The sequence below is a fragment of the Eubalaena glacialis genome, chromosome 12, assembly GCF_028564815.1.
Source record: "Eubalaena glacialis isolate mEubGla1 chromosome 12, mEubGla1.1.hap2.+ XY, whole genome shotgun sequence".
Lineage (NCBI taxonomy): Eukaryota > Metazoa > Chordata > Mammalia > Artiodactyla > Balaenidae > Eubalaena > Eubalaena glacialis.
This window is the reverse complement of record NC_083727.1, coordinates 14,501,199-14,520,372: the sequence shown is the minus strand read 5'-3', so window position 1 is coordinate 14,520,372 and position 19,174 is coordinate 14,501,199. Positions and strand designations below refer to the sequence as shown.

The 19,174-nt window shown below is 38.4% G+C and overlaps 1 protein-coding gene across 3 annotated transcripts in view; it reads left to right on the top strand.

Moving 5' to 3' along the window:
- The window catches only part of ESR1 (estrogen receptor 1), a 251,159-nt gene that overhangs the window by 163,367 nt on the left and 68,618 nt on the right, over positions 1 to 19,174 (top strand). For all 3 annotated transcript variants that reach the window (XM_061207610.1, XM_061207608.1, XM_061207609.1), the window contains one exon: positions 5,063 to 5,201. In XM_061207610.1, the coding sequence (XP_061063593.1) occupies positions 5,063 to 5,201 (139 nt within the window). The remainder of the gene's footprint in view (positions 1 to 5,062; positions 5,202 to 19,174) is intronic.

Below are 19,174 nucleotides of genomic sequence, written 5' to 3'. Positions count from 1 at the left end.
TGTGAAGACTGCTTAGCATTTGAGCTGGGATCTAGGTTGTTCTGACATTATCTGTTCTATAGGCTTTCTCTCAGAAATCCCAAGTTTTATTCAGTTTGTGATTTATGCTACAATCTCATGTTCCATATGTTCTTTCTTTCTTTTTTTTTTAAAAAACCTTATTTTATTTTGACATCAAGGGGAAAAGAGATGAATTATTTAAGTCTCTTTTCACTGAGTTAAGGCAAAACAGAAAGAATGCAATGGGCAATATTATAACTGACATTTTGGAGAACATTGGGGTCATGATATGACTGAGAACATGATTAATTTTTTTGAAGGTCAGGAAACTAATATTTTTCCGGTGGATTTACTAAGGGAACCAACCACCTGGCTTCTAGTTTTGAGACAACTTCACCCCAGGAAAAAGTTGCTTTTTTCTTCACAGAGATTCTTCTACTTTGTTTTGCCTCTATAACATATAGATTGTATTCCATGGAAATAAGAAATACAATGACTGTAGCCCTCATTTTTTTTCTCATGCCTCTACTGAAGACCCACTCTGGTTTATCTTTTACTCAACAGCAGTGCAGACCTTAAGGAGCATTCATATTATATTAGTCATTTTGCCTCCGGCTCTCGGCACACTTTGCAGTGTCTTGCCACACCCAGTAAGAGTGGGTAAGGCTTTAAGTATCTCCTGTGTGCCAAGGCAAATTAAGCAATTAGTATGGCAGTCCCTAGCAGAGTGGGGAAGAGGGCTTAGGATCTCATGAGGCCCAAGGGAGGGGGGAAGACATGCCACGAGCACTTTTCACAGTCAAAACTCAGTGAAAAATCTTGGAGGCAAAACAGTTACCTTATAACGAAGAAAGAAGGCAGAAATATCTTTCCTTGGTGATGAGGCTGGAAATAACAGGCTGCTTGTCTGTACAGAGAGACTCTTTTTCTCTGAAAGAGGCCTTCCTCAACTTCATCCGATCCCTGCCCACATAACAGGTGGGGAACAGGACTTGAAGCATTTCTGTCTGTTTCCAGTATATCCTATCTCTGGATACTCTATTACTAGACCTGTAAGTGCAGACTAGAGAAAAAGGCCCATGTTCGCTTTCTCTTAAAATTTTATTTTATAAAGTGAGATTTCCCTGCAGCTGATTTCACTTGGTCTCAATAAAATACTGTTACTACTTTTGAGGTATGCATTCTACCCCACTGGTGTGGATTCCACAGCCCTGAAGACCCCTCGCCACCGTCACTAAATGAGAGTCCCTAAGTGATGGGGGGTAAATCACTTCTCACTGTGTCACCTGTAAGAAGTTCTGTCACTGATGCCTCTATTCATATCCCGTAGATGCTGCTAGCTCCCACCTTCATACTGGCCACACTTTCAAGTGTTCAAGAAAGGCATTGTTGGATGCCTTTAAGTTATGATAGCAGATTCAGCTGAAGTTGCATAATAGATTATTCTTCCCGTTTAGAAGGAAAATAAGCCAAAGGATTGAAAATCGGAGTCTATAGATAGTTGGCCCAGTATAATTTTGTTTGGGATTTATTACATTATTTTTCTTCACTGTATATGAATTGAGAGTATTAAAGGACATTTATTCTACACCAAAAGAGCATGCAGCTCCTGGGTGGTTAAAATAATATTGAGATCAGTATATTGGAAGAGACACTCCATCCAGTAACTTCCTTCAGTAGCCCTCACTTTCATTGAGAAGGTTAATTGACAGTGTTTGCACACTCCCTGCAACCCTGCCCCAGGAACTTGCAGAGGACACTTTGGAAGAGACACAGTAACCCTTGTCTGCAGGCAATATGCACAGCTGGAAAAGATAATTAAACAGACTATTCCTTTTTGAGAGATCTACATCATTTCAACAGAAGGACCCAGCAATTCTGCTGAATTCAGGCTGAAAACTATCACTAACAGACATACTTCAGACAGATTTCATAATCACCAGACATCTGTGGTACAAATGGTTATGGTGAGCTTCTGAGACTCCCCAAAGACCACTAAAACTGTCCGACTTAAATAGCACTGAAGTTTTGACGTGAGAATTAAAAAGTATGGTTCAGTTTAATATGTAAGGTTGCTACCAGAAAATGCTCCTTTGGTTTTCCAAAATTGATTGGTTACATGGCAGCAGTTCTTTCTCGAGATACCCTCTAAATCTCATCCTGTGTGATTGTTTGGGGCTTATGGAGGGTATTGAATTATATTGTGTAGGTTTCATTATGGGTGACATTATCACAAGATTACATTTTTTTCCACATCAAACAGGGAATGTCATGAGAAGAGAGAAAATACCTCTTGAATGTTAACATTTCTGAAAGTGAGTTTGATTTATAGGGTAGGTTTATATTGCTATTATGAGACTTTATCTGAAAAATTGGGGTGAAATCTTAAAGAATTAAAACTTCCCTGTGAGTTTTCCTTATAAACACTGCTCACTGGAGATGGTTTATCCCATTAGACATTGGCTACTGAGAAAGAGAAGCATTTCTTGCTGCCTTAGGCAGTGCTTCTTCCAGAGCAAGGCTAGTCCATTTTGACCCAATGCATGCTATAGGTAAACAGTTCCAAGGTGTAGAGTTATCTGTTCCTTTCTCTTCCCAGGAGTCCTGAAACCCAATCACTGTTTTTTAATCCCTTAGTTTTTCTTATGAACAGAACTGCCCATTTTCTCTCCAGTTGCAAGTCCTGCTTTGTGTGACTGGAACCCACCCTTTCCAGTGGGAAGACTCTTGCTCTGATAAATGCTACACTGTTAATTGGCCTTGGCATGGCTGAATGATGTAGCAGAAGGTGCAATAAATTTAGACGTTAAAAAAGCAGAATTTGATAGAATTATGCATTTTGTGCTTCTAATGAGTACATAGTCTAGCAGGATTTACAGATACCTGCATAATTAATGTGAATATAGTGTAAGATAATGATCTGTTAGAAGCACATGAAAAGATGCTCAATATCATTAGTCATTAGGGAAATGCAAATTAAAATCACAGTGCCAGTGTGATACTTCTGTACATCTACTAGAATGTCTAAAATGAAAAAGACTGACCATACTAAGTATTGGCTGCAGATGTGGGGAAACTGGTACTATTGACTATTGCTGTCGGGGATGTAAAATGGAACAATCACTTCTGAAGACAGTTTAGCAGTTTCTTAAAAAGTTAAACATATACCTACCGTATACCTACCTTATAATCCAGCCATAGTACACTTAAATATTTACCCAGGAGAAATGAAAGCATATGTCCATACAAAAAATTGTACATAGATTGCTCATGGCAATTTTATTTGTAATAGCCTGAAGTAAATCAAATATCCAATGAAAGGATAAATTGTATTTATTTATTGGCTATATCCAATAAAAAGAATCAACCATTTATACATATAACAGCATAGGTAAGTCTCAAAATAATTATGCTGAGTTAAAGAAGTCAGGCAAAAAGGTGAGAGACTCTTGGAGAATTAAATAAATGCAGTAATGGTGGAAATATAGAAAGGAGAAAAAGAATTTTATGGTTACTTCAAAGATAGAATTAATGAGGCTTGGTTATGGGATGGTGGCTAGAGGGGCCTTACACTCCGAGGTCTTTCTCTACCTTGGGTTTCTCTATGTGGATCATCATCTACTTGGTGATAAGGATTATATGAAAGATGGCACTTAAGTATATAAGAAATGATGAGCTAATTGTTTAATGCTGATTCTTTAATCAACACCCCCAAGAAGAAACATTCAGTAGGCAAACCATCACTACTACTGCTTAAGGAAAATAAACGTACATTTTGGCTTTTTAGTAAATACAAGTATAGATAACTAATAAAAGTATAATATTAGTGAGAAAAAAATAAAGAAGAGGACAAAGAAAAATGGGATTCCTAGACCCATCTCATGGATAAGAGAGAGCAAAGGGTTGAGGGCAAAGAGAGAGAGGAAGGAAATGTGATGGGGGTACCTCAGGGCAAAAGAACAGGGAACTGATTTGGAAAGGAGCAAACTTCATGGACATCTTGTTTATGCAATGCCCTTGTCACTCTGGCATGTCTTAATTTGTGTGGTTAGATTTATTTAGTCACTTGATCCAAAGTCTACAATTAATTGCAGCACATAAGAAGCACTGTCACTTGTGGTCAAGGGCATAGGTTCTGGAGATTATATTTCCATCTCTGACCTTAACAAGTATATAAGCTCTCTGAACATCTGTTTCCTTATCTGTAAAATGATATCCCCGTGAGTTCCTACCTCTGAGAATTATTGTATGAATAAATACTTTAAAAATTGGTATGGAAAGTACTTAGCATTGCTTCTAACCCATAGTAAAGGCTCAATCAATTGATCTTCCTCTTCTTTCCCCTTCTTCTCCTTCTCCTCCTCCTCCTTTTTTTCACTATTATTATTACTGTTAGGCAACCACCATATCGTCAGTGATGATTGGAAAAAGCTTTACTCTCCCAATAAGCCATTGGAAAACAAGGGCACTTTTTAGTGTTTATTACCAGAAGTAACCATAATGTCACTTTTATTCATCTGACTCATTCTCTCCCGAGTGATTTATTTACACATTCTATTGTATTAGTCTTTCTTTTACATGGTGTGAAAAAAAGAGCATGGCTTAGTGATGAAGCAAAGAGGTAGAAATTTAGTGACTTTGGTCCTGCCTGTGCTCCAATTCCTATTTGGTTTAGGGCAAGTAATTTAAATTTCCTGCACTTAAATATCTTCAGCTGAAACAGAAATGAAATCTAATAATCACATAGGGCTATTAGAAATGTCTAAGTAAAAAGCATACACATTTTAACACTAAGTTCAGAACTTTACAGAAAACTAAGTGGGTTGCTTAAGTTAGTATATTTCTGTAGATATGACACTAAGACATTAAGAAAATGCCACATTAAAGTTCATTGATATACTAGGTTTAAAAAATAGTTACTTGACTTTCCTATTGTGTGCTTCTAATTTATGTTTTTCCAGCTAATAAAAAATAGACCCTACCACTTCAAATCCCTGGTTGCATTCATTTCACCAGCATTACTTTTCATTTGAGTCAGCAGGGTTTTCTTGTCTTGTTTCAGGATTTGTGGATTTGACCCTCCATGATCAGGTCCACCTTCTGGAATGTGCCTGGCTAGAGATTCTCATGATTGGTCTTGTCTGGCGCTCCATGGAGCACCCAGGGAAGCTCCTGTTTGCTCCTAACTTGCTCCTGGACAGGTGAGTGACCTGGCTGTAGCTTGGGGGAAGCACATTCTTGATAATCACCAGTTTGATCCTGAAGCTCCTTTATTCAGCATTCCACGAAGCTTCCAAGAACTTTATCAGATACATTTACAAATGGGTGGATTCGGGTGATGTAGGGTAGTCGAGTTCACAGGAGGCTAAGGATAACTGTCTGCCTGATGTCTCCCCAGATTAGCTCTATCATTTCTAAAATATACATGTATATTGTATATGTGTGTGTATATTTATATATACATATATGCATGTATCAATATATATACACATATGTATTTGTGTGTATTTACAAAATTATGAACTGTAATTTTCTAACTTCACCTTCATCTTGTGTTATATAAAAGAATGATGAGTAACTTTCCTTTAATTAAAATCTTTTTTTGGCTCATGTACATCCAAACCACAATAGTCTTTTCATTTCCTTTTCCAATTTTGCCATCAGTAAATGAAGAAATTTGAACAGAGTTCTGAAGGCCACTTCCAGTTTTATGAATTCATAAAAGTTAACTTGCTTATTTTAGAAAATGAAGATTTCAGTTTTCAAATGTGCCACCTTATTTCATGTACTCTATTTGGGTTGACTTGGAATGTGGGTCCTATTCTTCTTATTCAGTCATTGCTTAGAGTAATCGAATTTAGACATTATTTAACAGCAGCTACCACTGACAGAGTCCCCACCCAGCACCAGCTGCTGTGCTGAATACTTTACATACATGATCTCATTTAATCATCACAGCACTCCTGGGAAGCCTTATCATTCACGTTTTACCAGAAAGGAAGCTAAGTTTCAGAGACATTCTGCTACTTGCAAAGAGCATTGAGCTAGCCGATGGTGGAGCCAGGATTGGAATTCAAGATCTGTCTGTCTCTGGCACACTCATGTTGGCTCCTGCCCCGTGCACAGGTCCTTCACACTCTTTCCTCATCAGCAATGCCTTCTCTGGTCTGCTGCTGTGACCTTTTGTTACCAGATGTACCTTGTCTTTATGGACGACATAATCATTTGAATGGGAAAGATCCATCTTCTAGTTGTTTCTTGCAGACTTTTTTTGCCTCTGCTCATCAGTCCAAGGCTGCCAGGTTGCACGCGATGCATCTTTGTGCTTTCCTTCCTTTCGGAGCGCCACGCTGCCCTCTCATCTCTTGTCCTGCTCTGGCTTCCTTCCCTACACCTTCCAAGCCGCCTGGAACAGAGTTCTGGCAGCATTTATTTATTTAAATACTGGAAAATTGTAAACGTATTGGTTACTGTTTCATCATGTTGTGTTATTATAGCTTTTTTCATCATTTTGTGTTATTATAGCATCATCAGCAGTGATGATGCTGTTCAAGAAGCAGCTCTTTCTTTCCATGGAATATAGTCCCGTATCACAGTTTTGTGGACTGATCGAGAATGGCCACTGGTCTGGTTCCGTAGAACTGCCCTCACACGGTATTTAGCCTGCCTTTTAGAGGATGTCTCTACAGTGCTTCTTCACTTCTTTTCCTTCCTTTCCTTTCCCTTCCCTTCCCTTGTTTCTCTTGTCATTTTTCCCTTCCACCTCTTTTTTCCTGTTTTCCTCTTCTTGTTTTTTTGGCCCGTCTCCTCTTCCTCCTCCTTCTCTTTCTCCTCCTCCTTTTTCTTCTGCTGCTTTTAAAATTTTTCTGTTACAGTCATGTCGTTCCATGACCAAGTTATAATAAATTTGCAGATGAAAATCATAGACCACATACAATGTTTCTCCACAGTAGACGGGAAGGTGTCTTCAGGGTTTAGGATATTGAGGACATTCATGACTGAATTGATCTGTTTCATGATTTACTACCTCATCCATGTTTATCTTCTTAGGTACACACTTCCTGAGAGCAATCATCAGTCATTGCATTTTAGATATGAAAGGGTTTGTGACATCACCTCACCCCGATGAAACTCATTTTGCCAGCAAGGTGATATTGTGTAGGATCTTATCAACCACCTGCCTTTCTTTTCCACACGCTGTCAGTGTGCTTAATTTTCTCCCATGTTTCTCACTGCAGTGTCAGTGACTAAGAGTTCTCATTTCTCTCCATTCCTACTTTCTAAAATTCCAGATAGGAAGTTCCTACTACCTCTAAACCAGGATTTCTCAACTTCTGCACTATTGGACATTTTTGGTTGGATTATTCTTTCTTGTGGGGGACTGTCCTGTGTATTTTAGGATGTTTACCAGCATTCCTGGACTTAACCTACTAGATGCTCTCGTAGCAGCATCCCTTTCCCCAGAGATGACAACTCCAAATGTCTCCAGACATTTCTAAATGTCCCCTGTGTGTGGGGGGAAGGGAGGCACAGAATTGTCCCTGGCTGAGAACCACTACTCTAGATTTTCCCATTTCAATATCCTATAAGCTCTTCAGACTCACAGTATCCCTCTCTGAATACATTATCTTCCTCACCACGCTTGTTCCTTTTCTTTTTTTCTATTAGTGGCATTCACCTAGACACTGAAGCTGTCAAGTTCAAGTTAACCATGGATTCCACTCCCCCCACCAGATTATCCAGTTAACTGTCAAGTCCTTCCTGCCCTGTTTCTGAAATCCACACCTCCCCTTTGTTGCCATTCCTCCCCTAGCACAGGTCCAAGTCAGCCCTCCCCAAAGGCTTGCCTCTCCACCACTGTCTTTCTCGGCCACCGGCCCTCTTTCCTTCAGTCTCTTCGCCACAGGGCTGTCAGAGACTTCTTTCTAAGGCACAGCTGTGATCCTGATGCTTCCTGATTCAGCTTCCATTGGCTCTCTCCCTTCTTTAGAAAGTACCGTCTAGACTTCTTACCTTGATAATTATGAATCCCTGTTGCAAGTGTCACAGACACAAACATCAGCAGAGCGGGTCAGATGATGTAATGAGGAAAGCCAGTGGCTTTGAGTCCAAAACGGAGTTCTGGGGATTAAGTGAGCCTGGTGAACTCTTGTCCAGGCTAACAAACACCTGGGCCCTGACTTCAGCCTGAGAGCCACGAACTTGACTTCACTCTTCAAGGTTTTTTTCCACTGCTTCTGAAAGGCCCTGTACCTTTAGGATTCCTTGTCAGAATCTTGGGACCTTCTTTAAGGCCATTTCAGATGTTACTCTTCTGGAAAACCATCCTCCAAACTCTCTCCTCTTTAGCCAGAAAGTAGCCTTTTCTTTGTCTATGTGTTCATGGGGTTTGGTTTCTGCTTCTCTTATTCTCCTTCTGCCACCTGTAATTTATGATTGTATGTCTTATCTTCCCTGTCAGCTCATGAACTTCATGCAGGCAGGAACCAGATCTTGTTCGCCTTTTTGTTCCCTCCAATAAACAAGGTCTTCCATGTTCCCCGATAAGTGTTTGTTAATTGCACTGGCCAGGGTCCCCCGGTGGCTCATGGCAGAGTCAGGAGAAGCCACGTCTTCTGATGGTCATTTCAACTGTTCTTGTCATCAAACTCACTCACTTCTTGTTCAGGGCTACTCAATTCCTGGCTTAGACCCTCCTAGACTTTGAAGAAATGAAGATACATCTGTTTCGAAAGGATTTTTAAAATTACTAAGTGCATTTGGCTTATGCTTATACTTCTGCTTCTATTCCACAAACCTGTTAAATTCCGAATGAAGATAAACAGAGGATCTTATTTTTCTTCCATCACTAGACCCACTATGGAGTAAAATCCTCCAGGTCTTAATACGTTTAAGAACATTTACATACATACATTTCTAATCATGTTAATGATCAGAAAAATATATAAATAAATATAAATTATATAAATAATATTATTTTTTAAAATATGGTCTATAGTATATAATTTTCTATATTTTTCTAATTATTAACATGCACCTAAATATTATAAAATTTCAATATTATTAAATTACTCTCTTGGTATTAGAAGATAACTGCTTTTGATGACATTGATATAAGCATAACAGTAAAAAATACTGTGACCAGCAACCCATTTGAAATTTTATACATCTGGAAGATGGCTTCTGAGTGATAGTTGAGAGCACTGTTTGCGTTTTTGCCTTGCAGGCTCCCAACCCTGTTGATAACATTCAGCTTTCTGATTAACGTCAGTCACCTTGATCTCCCTTTTGCTCTTTTCCCGTCCTTTTGCACCTTGTAAACATTGTTTGTAACGAAATGTAGAAATCCATGAGTTTCAAAGCCAAGTATTTGAGAGCTGGTAAGCAAAAGATGAGTGTTAGCTGCATCATTTTTATTTTATCTCAGGCTTGGTGATACTACCTCTGCAAAGTCGGCCTCCATAGGGTGTTTACATCTGCATAGACATGGGGACAAGAGAAAGCCAGAAGTCCCAAGGAGTCCTGTCACCCAGGGATTATCAACGTTGCTAACTAGAGACAAGGGTTTATCTGTGATAGATTATAATGATATCCTGTTTTCTTAAGCCTTCTTTGCAAATCCAGGCACTTGTGCTTTCCAAGGCTATCAAGAGGATAGAATATACCTCAGTCTTTCCTTGTAATTACTCAAATGTTAGTATTGGCAAATGGGGTTTAGTGATTATAGGAATATAAAAAAATTGCCGGGTTGCCATCCCACACTTGTGAGCAGAGGACTGTATTTCCTATCTAGCATCCATTTCAAAAGAGTTATTGCTTGATTTACTCCCGATGATAACCCATGATATCTTGATTCTGGTAGTTTATAGCTTTCCTGGTGGTCATATGCTTGAAGGCTAGTTCTATCCTTGCCACTTAGCCTACCCACAATTTCCAGTTCTTCCCTGTATCTTGCAGCAGTGAGTTCCAAGCACTTAATACAGTCTTCTCTTCCTGTGAAAACCAAGAAATAAAGCTTATTATCAGGTATTAATAGAGAACCCAGTAATTTCTCTCAGTGTGTGTCTGTATGTGTGTGTATTTTATGAGGGAAGTTAAAGATAATAAGAACACCTGTGAAAGTAATCAGGAAATGGAGAAAACTCATTTTCCGTTCTAGCACCTAATCCTTTGGTGTGTTTTGGCACCAGAAAACACAAAATATGTCCTCTGTGTCAACTAGGAATGCACGTCTTCGTTTAGTCCTGCTTGAGTACTCACCCTGGAAAAACAGAGATGGAAAACAGAAGCAAAAGTGTTCAATACAAGTCATTCCTTGTGGGATCTCTTTGTTTTTGCAGGAGTAAAGTTTACTATCGCTGGAAGGCAGATGTGATGTTAGAGGACACAGTGTAAATTGCCAGTTCAGTAAGACTATCCAGTTTCCAGAGCACTGTCTAAATTCTGTTTTGCTGGCGCCATCCATGCTAACAAATTCTGAGAAATATTTGCGGATTTCTCAGTGAAGCCAAAGCACTCTCTTTCGATTCCTATTCACTCTCAGAGAAAAAAAAACTATTCATCCATTTGAAAGCAAAGCTTAATTTGACAAGGAGAATATTCCCTCTACCAAGCGTCTGGCCAGAGGGTTGTTGATCTAGCTCTTTCCATCGCTCCTGCATCAGGAGGCTCTGTCTGTAGGAAATAATATTGGACAACAGAAAGTTCTTTGACTTGTAGGCATGGAATAGGAATAAGTTCTCTTCCTTAAGAGAAAAACAGGTTGTTGCACTGGAGAGAACATTTTGCTTCTTCTACTAAATAGCTGACTGTTTTCAGACCATAAATTCACTTTAAACTGAAAAAAAAAAAGTCATTTTCTAGAAGCAAGAGCATGCTCATTTCAAGTTATTTATTGTAAATATTTCAGAAAAAAACATGCAAATAAAAACATGCAAATGAAACAATGCTTCCAGCAAATGCTTTTACTGGCCTTTTTTTTTATTGGCCTTTTAAATTTTTTTCCTGTGTAAAACTTGATGTAAATTCTTTGCAGATTTTTTTCACTTGGAAGAGTGAAAAAAGAAAGTTCGGAAATAAGCTGATAAATTCAGAATGTAATTTGTTTAAAGGTTTCTTGGGCATAAAAAGAAGGACCTCCCTTTATATTCCCTTTTTAGATTTCTCCTCTCTGAAAAATGTGTGCTGTACTGAAGGGGGATGTTATAGTAGCAGGGGCAGCAGGTGGGTGGGGGAGTGATCAGCTCCTCAGCAAAGTCAGTCCTGGGCAGGAGACAGTTTCGGTTACTCCAGTGGCTTTGCTGGATTCCCTCATAACTTTCCGGGCTTGTGTTGGTTTGCATCCTATATGGCCCATTCATATCCCAAGAACTTTGTTCATAACTTTTTTTTTGCTCTACCTTATAGAATTGGATGAAGAAAGAAAAGAAAGGAAGCCAACCTTTTTGTAACTTCTTTAATCTGTACAGTAGTGTGTTGGGTTATCTTCTATATTATATTTTTTTCATTATGTGAGAAGACAGGTAGCAAAGGGTTTTACCAGCTTGTATTCTTGGCTCTGGATCCGTTGGTTCTTTCCAGTTCTGAGTCCTTAATTACTCAAGAGCAGATGCCAATTGATTGATTCTTTAAAGTCTTTGGTGCAGAGTTCTGACAAATCCTGGGAATATGAAACTGTAAACTGCAGAGGAGAAAAGTTGAGGCCAAAAGAAGAGAGAAATTAGCCAAGTTGCTAATATTACTGCTATCTCTGATTGAAAAGGTATCAAAATATCTATTGGACTAAAACCCAATTGCATTACACACTTTAAGTGGGTCAATTATGTGATATGTGAATTATATCTCAATAAAAATATTAAACACACACACACACACATATTGGAGTTTTGGAAAAAGTCAATTTGACCAACAAGACCTTCAATCATGAAAGCGCCTGTAGGGGTTCTACTGGAAAAAGGTAAAAAACAAAACATTCAAATCAAGATTTCTCCTTAAAAACAAAGCAATTAAGCAGTGCTATGTTATAAAGGCTGCTAAGCCACAAGTCTTTAACTCCTCAAGAGGAATAAGCCTATAAACAGTAAGGGTCCACTTAATATAAAATTGCCCCAGAGGAAAAGGGATAATTCCAACCAAAGAATTAATCCTGTGTAAGAGGTTAATTTAACTTTTCTTACATGTTTACCTACCACATTATTTTTGCATTTGCCATAAACTGTCAATAATTAAACTTGCTAATTGATTTAAAATACAATCATCATAATATTTTTGACAGTTTAATTCTAAAATATCTTGATATTATTTAAGTCACACATGCTACATAGAGGTAATCACGTAATCCCTCTCTCATATCTGCTTTAATCACAGCTGCTTTTCCATAGTCGGCATTGGAAAGATCCTCATTTGTTTAATGAGTGCAATTAAAATCCATTGATAAAGGGAGATAACACAACTTCAAGTCTGTGTTAGTTAGGATTCAGTTTAAGTCAACTCAGTAGATATTTATTGAGTACATCCATGTCTCTAGGATTCTGCCTGATACTGGAGGATACGAAAAAAATGTGTAAGAGGCAGACCTGTCCTCAGGGAACTCACTGTCTAGTGGTAGAGTAATATTGGTGTACAAATGAATGCAGGCAAAAGCAAGACATTATAAGCAAGCCTCCACCACACCCCACATCATTCGTGTCTAGTTTAGCTTCCTCCATCACTTTTTTTAAAATTGAGATACAATTGATATAACATTATATTGTACAACATACGTATACAATGTATGAGTTGATATATGTAGATATTATAAAATGATCACCACAGTAAGTCGAGTTAACATCCATCACCACAAATAGTTATATTTTTTTCCAATGATGAGGAAAGGTCTACTCTCTTACCAACTTTCAAATATACAGTAAAGTTTTATTAACTATAGTCACCAGGCTGTACATTACCATTCCCAGAACTTATTTATCTTATAACTGAAAGTTTGTACCTTTTCACTATCTTCACCCATTTTACCCACCACCCACCTCTGGCAACCGCCAATTTGTTCTCTGTATCTTTGAGCCTGGTGGATTTGTTTTTTTCTAAGATTCCACATATAAGTGATATCATACTGTGATGTGTCTCTCACTGTCTGACTTATTTCACTTAGCATAAGGCCCTCAAAGTCCATCCATGTTATCACAAATGGCAGGATTTCCTTCTTTTTATGGCTGAATAATATTTCATTATATATATGTATATATATAAACTTTTTCTTTATCCATTCATCCATTGATGGACACTTAGGTTACTTCCATGCCTTGGCTATTGTAAATAATGCTGCAATGAACATGGAGGTGCAGATATCTTTTCAAATTAGTGTTTTCATTTTCTTTGGATAAATGCCCAGAAGAGGAATTTCTGGATCATATGGTAGTTCTAAATTTTTGAGGAACCTCCATCCTGTGTTGCGTAGCGGCCGCCCAATTTACATTCTTACCAACAGTGCACAAAAGGGTTCCCTTTTCTCCACATCCTCACAAACACATGTTATTTCTTCTCTTTTTTTTTGAATTTTATTTAATTAATTTTTTTGTACAGCAGGTTCATTTTAGTTATCCATTTTATACATATTAGGGTATATATGTCAATCCCAATCTCCCAATTCATCCCCCCACCCCCCCACCCCCTGCCGCTTTCCCCCCTTGGTGTCCATATGTTGGTTCTCCACATCTGTGTCTCAATTTCTGCCCTGCAAACCGGTTCATCTGTACCATTTTTCTAGGTTCCACATATATGCGTTAATATACGATATTTATTTCTCTCTTTCTGACTTACTTCACTCTGTATGACAGTCTCTAGATTCATCCACGTCTCTAAAAATGACCCAATTTCGTTCCTTTTTATGGCTGAGTAATGTTCCATTGTATATACGTACCACATCTTCTTTATCCATTCATCTGTCGATGGGCATTTAGATTGCTTCCATGACCTGGCTATTGTAAATAGTGCTGCAATGAATATTAGGGTGCATGTGTCTTTTTGAATTATGGTTTTCTCTGGGTATATGCCCAGTAGTGGGATTGCTGGGTCATATGGTAGTTCTATTTTTAGTTTTTTAAGGAACCTCCATACTGTTCTCCATAGTGGCTGTATCAATTTACATTCCCACCAACAGTGCAAGAGGGTTCCCTTTTCTCCACACCCTCTCCAGCATTTGTTGTTTGTAGATTTTCTGATGATGCCCATTCTAACTGGTGTCAAGTGATACCTCACTATAGTTTTGATTTGCATTTCTCTAATAATTAGGGATGTTGAGCAGCTTTTCATGTGCTTCTTGGCGATCTGTATGTCTTCTCTGGAGAAATGTCTGTTTAGGTCTTCTGCCCATTTTTGGATTGGGTTGTTTGTTTTTTTAATATTGAGCTGCATGAGCTGTTTATATATTTTGGAGATCAATCCTTTGTCCATTGATTCGCTTGCAAATATTTTCTCCCATTCTGAGGATTGTCTTTTAGGCTTATTTGTAGTTTCCTTTGCTGTGCAAAAGCTTTTAAGTTTCAGTAGGTCCCATTTGTTTATTTTTTGTTTTTATTTCCATTACTCTAGGAGGTGGATCAAAAAAGATCTTGCTGTGATTTATGTCAAAGAGTGTTCTTCCTATGTTTTCCTCTAAGAGTTTTATAGTGTCTGGTCTTACATTTAGGTCTCTAATCCATTTTGAGTTTATTTTTGTGTATGGTATTAGGGAGTGTTCTAATTTCATTCTTTTACATGTAGCTGTCCAGTTTTCCCAGCACCACTTATTGAAGAGACTGTCTTTTCTCCATTGTATATCCTTGCCTCCTTTGTCATAGATTAGTTGACCATAGGTGCATGGGTTTATCTCTGGGCTTTCTATCCTGTTCCATTGATCTATATTTCTGTTTTTGTGCCAGTACCATATTGTCTTGATTACTGTAGCTTTGTAGTATAGTCTGAAGTCAGGGAGTCTGATTCCTCCAGCTCCGTTTTTTTCCCTCAAGACTGCTTTGGCTATTCGGGGTCTCTTTTGTGTCTCCATACAAATTTTAAGATATTTTGTTCTAGTTCTCTAAAAAATGCCATTGGTAATTTGAAAGGAATTGCATTGATTCTGTAGACTGCTTTGGGTAGTATAGTCATTTTCACAATATTGATTCTTCCAATCCAAGAACATGGTATATCTCTCCATCTGTTGGTATCATCTTTAATTTCTTTCATCAGTGTCTTATAGTTTTCTGCATACAGGTCTTTTGTCTCCCTAGGTAGGTTTATTCCTAGGTATTTTATTCTTTTTGTTGCAATGCTAAATGGGAGTGTTTCCTTGATTTCTCTTTCAGATTCTTCATCATTAGTGTATAGGAATGCAAGAGATTTCTGTGCATTAATTTTGTATCCTGCAACTTTACCAAATTCATCAATTAGCTCTAGTAGTTTTCTGGTGGCATCTTTAGGATTCTCTATGTATACTATCATGTCATCTGCAAACAGTGACAGTTTTACTTCTTCTTTTCCAATTTGTATTCCTTTTATTTCTTTTTCTTCTATGATTGCTGCGGCTAGGACTTCCAAAACTAGGTTGAATAACAGTGGTGAGAGTGGACATCCTTGTCTTGTTCCTGATCTTAGAGGAAATGCTTTCAGTTTTTCACCATTGAGAATGATGTTTGCTGTGGGTGTGTCATATATGGCCCTTATTTTGTTGAGGTAGTTTCCCTCTATGCCCACTTTCTGGAGAGTTTTTACCATAAATGGGTGTTGAATTTTATCAAAAGCCTTTTCTGCATCTATGGAGATGATCATATGGTTTTTATTCTTCAACTTGTTAATATGGCATATCACATTGATTGATTTGCTTATATTGAAGAATCCTTGCATCCCTGGGATAAACCCCACTTGATCATGGTGTATGATCCTTTTAATGTGTTGTTGGATTCTGTTTGCTAGTATTTTGTTGAGGATTTTTGCATCTGTATTCATGAGTGATATTGATCTGTAATTTTCTTTTTTTGTAGTATCTTTGTCTGGTTTTGGTATCAGGGTAATGGTGGCCTCATAGAATGAGTTTGGGAGTGTTCCTTCCTCTGCAATTTTTTGGAAGAGTTTGAGAAGGATGGGTGTTAGCTCTTCTTTAAATGTTTGATAGAATTCACCTGTGAAGCCATCTGGTCCTGGACGTTTGTTTGTTGGAAGATTTTTAAACACAGTTTCAATTTCATTACTTGTGATTGGTCTGTTCATATTTTCTATTTCTTCCTGGTTCAGTCTTGGAAGGTTATACCTTTCTAAGAATTTGTCCATTTCTTCCAGGTTGTCCATTTTATTGGCATAGAGTTGCCTGTAGTGGTCTCTTAGGATGCTTTGTATTTCTGCTGTGTCTGCTGTAATTTCTCCTTTTTCTTTTCTAATTGTATTGATTTGAGTCCTCTCCCTCTTTTTCTTGATGAGTCTGGCTAATGGTTTATCAGTGTTGTTTATCTTCTCAAAGAACCAGCTTTTAGTTTTCTTGATCTTTGCTATTTTTCTCTTTGTTTCTATTTCATTTATTTCTGCTCTGATCTTTATGATTTCTTTCCTTCTGCTAACTTTGGGTTTTGTTTGTTCTTCTTTCTCTAGTTCCTTTAGATGTAAGGTTAGATTGTTTATTTGAGATGTTTTTTGTTTCTTGAGGTAGGCTTGTATTGCTATAAACTTCCCTCTTAGAACTGCTTTTGCTGCATCCCATAGGTTTTGGATTGTCGTGTTTTCATTGTCATTTGTTTCTAGGTATTTTTTGATTTCCTCTTTGATTTCTTCAGTGATCTCTTGGTTATTTAGTAACGTGTTGTTTAACCTCCATGTGTTTGTGTTTTTTACGTGTTTTTCTGTGTAATTGATTTCTAATCTCATAGAGTTGTGGTCAGAAAAGATGCTTGATATGATTTCATTTTTCTTAAATTTACTGAGGCTTGATTTGTGACCCAAGATGTGATCTATCCTGGAGAATGCTCCGTGCACACTTCAGAAGAAAGTGTAATCTGCTGTTTTTGGATGGAATGTCCTATAAATATCAATTAAATCTATCTGGTCTATTGTGTCATTTAAAGCTTCTGTTTCCTTATTAATTTTCTGTTTGGATGATCTGTCCATTGGTGTAAGTGAGGTGTTAAAGTCCCCCACTATTATTTTGTTACTGTCGATTTCCTCTTTTATAGCTGTTAGCAGTTGCCTTATGTATTGAGGTGCTCCTATGTTGGGTGCATATATATTTATAATTGTTTATCTTCTTCTTGGAATGATCCGTTGATCATTATGTAGTGTCCTTCCTTGTCTCTTGTAACATTCTTCATTTTAAAGTCTATTTTATCTGCTATGGGTATTGCTACTCCAGCTTTCTTTTGATTTCCATTTGTATGGAATATCTTTTTCCATCCCCTCACTTTCAGTCTGTATGTGTCCCTAGGTCTGAAGTGGGTCTCTTGTAGACTGCATATATATGGGTCTTGTTTTTGTATCCATTCAGTGAGCCTGTGTCTTTTGGTTGGAGCATTTAATCCATTCACGTTTAAGGTAATTATCGATATGTATGTTCCTATGACCATTTTGTTAATTGTTTTGTGTTTGTTTTTGTAGGTCCTTTTCTTCTCTTGTGTTTCCCACTTAGAGAAGTTCCTTTAGCATTTGTTGTAGAGCTGGTTTGGTGGTGCTGAATTCTCTTAGCTTTTGCTTGTCTGTAAAGCTTTTGATTTCTCCATCGAATCTGAATGAGATCCTTGCCGAGTAGAGTAATCTTGGTTGTAGGTTCTTCCCTTTCATCACTTTAAATATGTCATGTCACTCCCTTCTGGCTTGTAGAGTTACTGCTGAGAAATCAGCTGTTAACCTTATGGGAGTTCCCTTGTATATTATTTGTTGTTTTTCCCTTGCTGCTTTCAATAATTTTTCTTTGTCTTTAATTTTTGCCAATTTGATTACTATGTGTCTTGGCGTGTTTCTCCTTGGGTTTATCCTGTATGGGACTCTCTGTGCTTCCTGGACTTGGGTGGCTATTTCCTTTCCCATGTTAGGGAAGTTTTCGACTATAATCTCTTCAAATATTTTCTTGGGTCCTTTCTCTCTCTCTTCTCCTTCTGGGACCCCTATAATGCGAACGTTGTTGCGTTTAATGTTGTCCCAGAGGTCTCTTAGGCTGTCTTCATTTCTTTTCATTCTTTTTTCTTTATTCTGTTCCGCAACAGTGAATTCCACCATTCTGCCTTCCAGGTCACTTATCCATTCTTCTGCCTCAGTTATTCTGCTATTGATTCCTTCTAGTGTAGTTTTCATTTCAGTTATTGTATTGTTCATCTCTGTTTGTTTGTTCTTTAATTCTTCTAGGTCTTTGTTCAACATTTCTTCCTCTTCTCGATCTTTTCCTCCATTCTTTTTCCGAGGTCCTGGATCATCTTCAGTATCATTATTCTGAATTCTTTTTCTGGAAGGTTGCCTATCTCTACTTCATTTAGTTGTTTTTCTGGGGTTTTATCTTGTTCCTTCATCTGGTACATAGCCCTCTGCCTTTTCATCTTGTCTATCTTTCTGTGAATGTGGTTTTTGTTCCACAGGCTGCAGGATTGTAGTTCTTCTTGCTTCTGTTGTCTGCCCTGTGGTGGATGAGGCTATCTAAGGGGCTTGAGCAAGTTTCCTAATGGGAGGGACTGGGGGTGGGTAGAGCTGGCTGTTTCTCTGGTGGGCAGAGCTCATTAAAACTTTAATCCACTTGTCTGCTGATGCTTGAGGCTGGGTTCCCTCCCTGTTGGTTGTTTCGCCTGAGGCGACCCAACACTGGAGCCTACCTGGGCTCTTTGGTGGGGCTAATGGCGGACTCTTGGAGGGCTTACACCAAGGAGTACTTCCCAGAATTTCTGCTGCCAGTGTCCTTGTCCTCACGGTGAGACACAGCCACCCCCTGCCTCTGCAGGAGACCCTCCAACACTTGCAGGTAGGTCTGGTTCAGTCTCCTATGGCATCACTGCTTCTTCCCCTGGGTCCCGATGTGCACACTACTTTGTGTGTGCCCTCCAAGAGTGGAGTCTCTGCTTCCCCCATTCCTGTTGAAGTCCTGCAATGAAATCCCACTAGCCTTCAAAGTCTGATTCTCTAGGAATTCCTCCTCCCATGCCAGACCCCCAGGTTGGGAAGCCTGACGTGGGGCTCA